General features: G+C 34.8%; 1 protein-coding gene across 1 annotated transcript; it reads left to right on the top strand.

Annotated features, from left to right (window-relative positions):
* The first annotated feature begins 217 nt into the window (after window positions 1-217).
* Window positions 218-2,452, top strand: LOC135217574 (uncharacterized). The gene is made up of 3 exons (XM_064253540.1): window positions 218-251; window positions 1,354-1,890; window positions 2,052-2,452. The coding sequence occupies exons 1-3, from the start codon at window positions 218-220 to the stop codon at window positions 2,450-2,452; spliced, it is 972 nt and encodes a 323-aa protein (XP_064109610.1).
* Window positions 2,453-3,286: the final 834 nt, after the last annotated feature.

The raw sequence follows: 3,286 nt of genomic DNA, 5'->3' as shown, positions 1-3,286 counted from the left end.
TCTAACAAATACAAAATTTAAATCAACCTAGTTGGACGTGACAAATACCATAATAACTTAATAACAAGGAAGGACAAATACCATTCCTTAGAATCACACAGTATTCCCTAAAAATAAGAAGCTAAACCCTATCAAAAAAGAGAAAATAATAATTATTATTAGATAACTTATTGGATCCAACAATTTTGCTGACCAGACCCAGAAACAAAATGCCCTAATGCTAAGTCAAAGGAAGAAGGAAGGAAAGCAGAGTAAGTAAAACCAGAAAATGATTATCATCCCTACCTAAAAACCACAAAGCTAAACACGCAAAAACTTTTTCTAGAAGAAGACTCATTGGGTAACCTCATATAGTCCTGTTCAAATATGGCAAAATACATACATAATATATATATATATATATATATATATATATATATATATATATATATATATATATAATATATATATACATATATATATATATATATATATATATATATATATATATATATATATATATATATATATATATATATATGTATAACTGAATCACGAAAGTTAGGAACGTGATAAATCCATAAATAAAAGATAAATGCCACGAAAAAATAAACGAAGGAGTCTGCAAGATCTTTCGACTTTAAAAGTCCTTTACTGAGCAGCTACTGTAGCTGCTCAGTAAAGGACTTTTAAAGTCGAAAGATCTTGCAGACTCCTTCGTTTATTTTTCCTTCGTGGCATTTATCTTTATTTTAATTATATAGCGGTGAGAGGATTTCTACTGCTCTGCTGATGGGAAAGTCTAGAGTTTCCTGTAAAGGCAACATCCATACCCCGACTGGAATTGACTTCTGCAGTGGTGTCCATAAATCTCGCACAACACATTTTGAAAGAGCTGCAGATTACAGTGGACCAAACATTCTATCACACAGATTCTACAACAGTTCTTCACTACATTTTTAGTGATAGAGAGAGGTTTCCTATATTTGTTGCAAATAGAGTGAAAGTAATTAAGGATTTCTCTGAAAATACACAGTGGAGATATGTTCGGAGTAAAGAGAATCCTGCTGATAGTGCATGAAGAGGTTTCACAAGTCAGCAAATGCTGAGCAGTAACATTTGGTTTGATGGCCCATATTTTCGTAGAGGACCAGAGGAGCTGTGGAAAAATGACATGCCCCAAGATGATGTTGAATTGGAAGGATCTACAAGTTTTGCAGTGCATCCAGAAGATGAGGAGGGGAAATGCTGTTGATAAGTCTCTTAAGTATTATTTTCCATGGCATCTGTTGGGGAAGGCTGTTGCTGTGTATCACTGTATTTTTTTCATACTGAAATCTAAGAGACAAACTAGACTTAATGGTTCAATTACAGCAGATGAATTAGATGCTGCTGGAAAAGCAGTCATCAGATATATCCAGAAGAAATCTTTTAGTAAGGAAGTGACACTCTTACAAAAGGGCAAAGGGTCAAGGGGCCAAGGACTTTGTAGTAGCAATAGGATTTATAAACTAGATCCCTTCATTGATCCTCAAGACAGGCTTCTTCACGTTAATGGACGGCTCTCCAAAGCAGAAATTTCAGCTGACGAGAAACATCCAATGATATTACCTAAAAAGAGTCATATTGCCACTTTGATTATTCGTTACACACATGAAAAATTAGCTCATGCTGGACGCAACCATGTGATGGGAAAACTTAGAGAACTTTACTGGATTAAACGTACCAATGCAAGTGTCCGCCTGGTTCTACAACGATGTGTCATTTGCAGAAAAATGAGAAACCCTGTTCTAAACCAGAAGATGGGTGATTTACCATTGGAAAGAGTAATTCCAGCTGCTCCATTTGCACACACAGGTGTTAACTCTTTGGGCCACAGGAAGTCAAAGAAGGAAGGCAAATCAGGAAGAAGTACGGTGTATTATTTACTTCCTTGTCTACAAGAGCAATTCATATAGAGACAGCCAATTCCTTAGACACATCGTCCTTCATAAATGCTTTAAGAAGGTTTGTTGCTCGAAGAGGAAATGTAAAGAAGATTTGGTGTGACAATGGGTAAAACTTTTATGGAGCCGAGAAGGAGTTGAGGAAGTCACTGCAAGAGATGAATGATGATCAAGTCAGAGCTTTCCTCTCAAAAGAAAGCATCAGTTGGACCTTCAATCCCCCTACAGCTAATCATATGGGAGGTGTGTGGGAACGTCAGATTAGAACTGTGAGAAAGGTATTGACTCCTCTCTTCAAAGAACATGCTGGACGACTGGATGATGAGAATTACCGCACTCTTCTCACAGAAGTTGAGGCTATAGTGAATGACTGTCCTTTGACCACAGTCAGTGACAGCCCAGATGACTTACAACCACTCTGTCCAGAACAGCTTCTCACACAGAAATCAAGTGTTGTGATGCCACCACCTGGTGTTTTTTCAACGACAGAAGTGGAACAAGGAAAAGCAGCACCTTCAAGTTGGTGATATTGTCCTTGTAAAAGATGATAATCAGTTAAGGAGTAACTGGATGATGGGTCGTGTTATCAGTACTGAAAAGGACAGAACCGGTTTTTGTTATGAAGTGTAGTTTTAAGACACAAACATCAGAGCTCCATCGACCCATTCAAAAGCTTGTTCTTCTCCTTGCAGAAGAAGAACAATGATTATAATAGTTATCTTTTATTAGGATCAAAGGATTTGAGAGTATATTACATTTATTATAGATGTTATTTATATCACCTGCATTTATAGATATGATTGATTTTGATAAACAAATAATTTGTTTATAGGGCCGAGAATGTAAATGTAGCTTTTTATAGAAACCAATTGTGTATATAATAATTTAATAAGGTTTGTTTTTCAACTTAGTGATTAAGGTTAAATTTTATTATAAATATTTTGCCTATTTTACATGTAAACATTGTTCAGTCTATTTGGATTGTTTACTGCTGTAATTTGTTTGTTAGTTAATTGTTGTTGAGTAGTTCTTGAAAGGATTGTTAGTTTATCCTGGTAGTTTATCAGTGTTGGAATTACACTGTAACCGTTATAAGTTTCTGGAAATAGGATCAAGGTTTTTTGATGACTGACAGAGTAGAAGTAGTCTTCAAAGTGTAAAGAACATTTCTTTGGAAATTCGTTTCGCTTGTATTGGATGTAGCTTAGAGTAACACAGATGTAAGTTTATTTCTTTACTGAAATTTGTATATATTCTATTTCATGCTTGTGGTGTTTTGTAATTATATCAAACTATTATCAATTCTTTGTTTATTATGGAATTTCTATTCAACAGTTTTAGTAAGTTTGTATATTTTGTTG

This window comes from Macrobrachium nipponense, chromosome 7 (assembly GCF_015104395.2).
Source record: "Macrobrachium nipponense isolate FS-2020 chromosome 7, ASM1510439v2, whole genome shotgun sequence".
NCBI lineage: Eukaryota > Metazoa > Arthropoda > Malacostraca > Decapoda > Palaemonidae > Macrobrachium > Macrobrachium nipponense.
This window is presented reverse-complemented; position numbering and strand designations above follow the sequence as displayed.

Bases quoted from the DNA above. Each gene is read 5' to 3' on its own strand.
- LOC135217574 (XM_064253540.1), top strand. From the start codon at position 218: ATGCTAAGTCAAAGGAAGAAGGAAGGAAAGCAGA. The intron at 252-1,353 runs GTAAGTAAAACC...GTTCAATTACAG, and splicing joins GAAGAAGGAAGGAAAGCAGA to CAGATGAATTAGATGCTGCT. The intron at 1,891-2,051 runs GTACGGTGTATT...ACTTTTATGGAG, and splicing joins GGAAGGCAAATCAGGAAGAA to CCGAGAAGGAGTTGAGGAAG.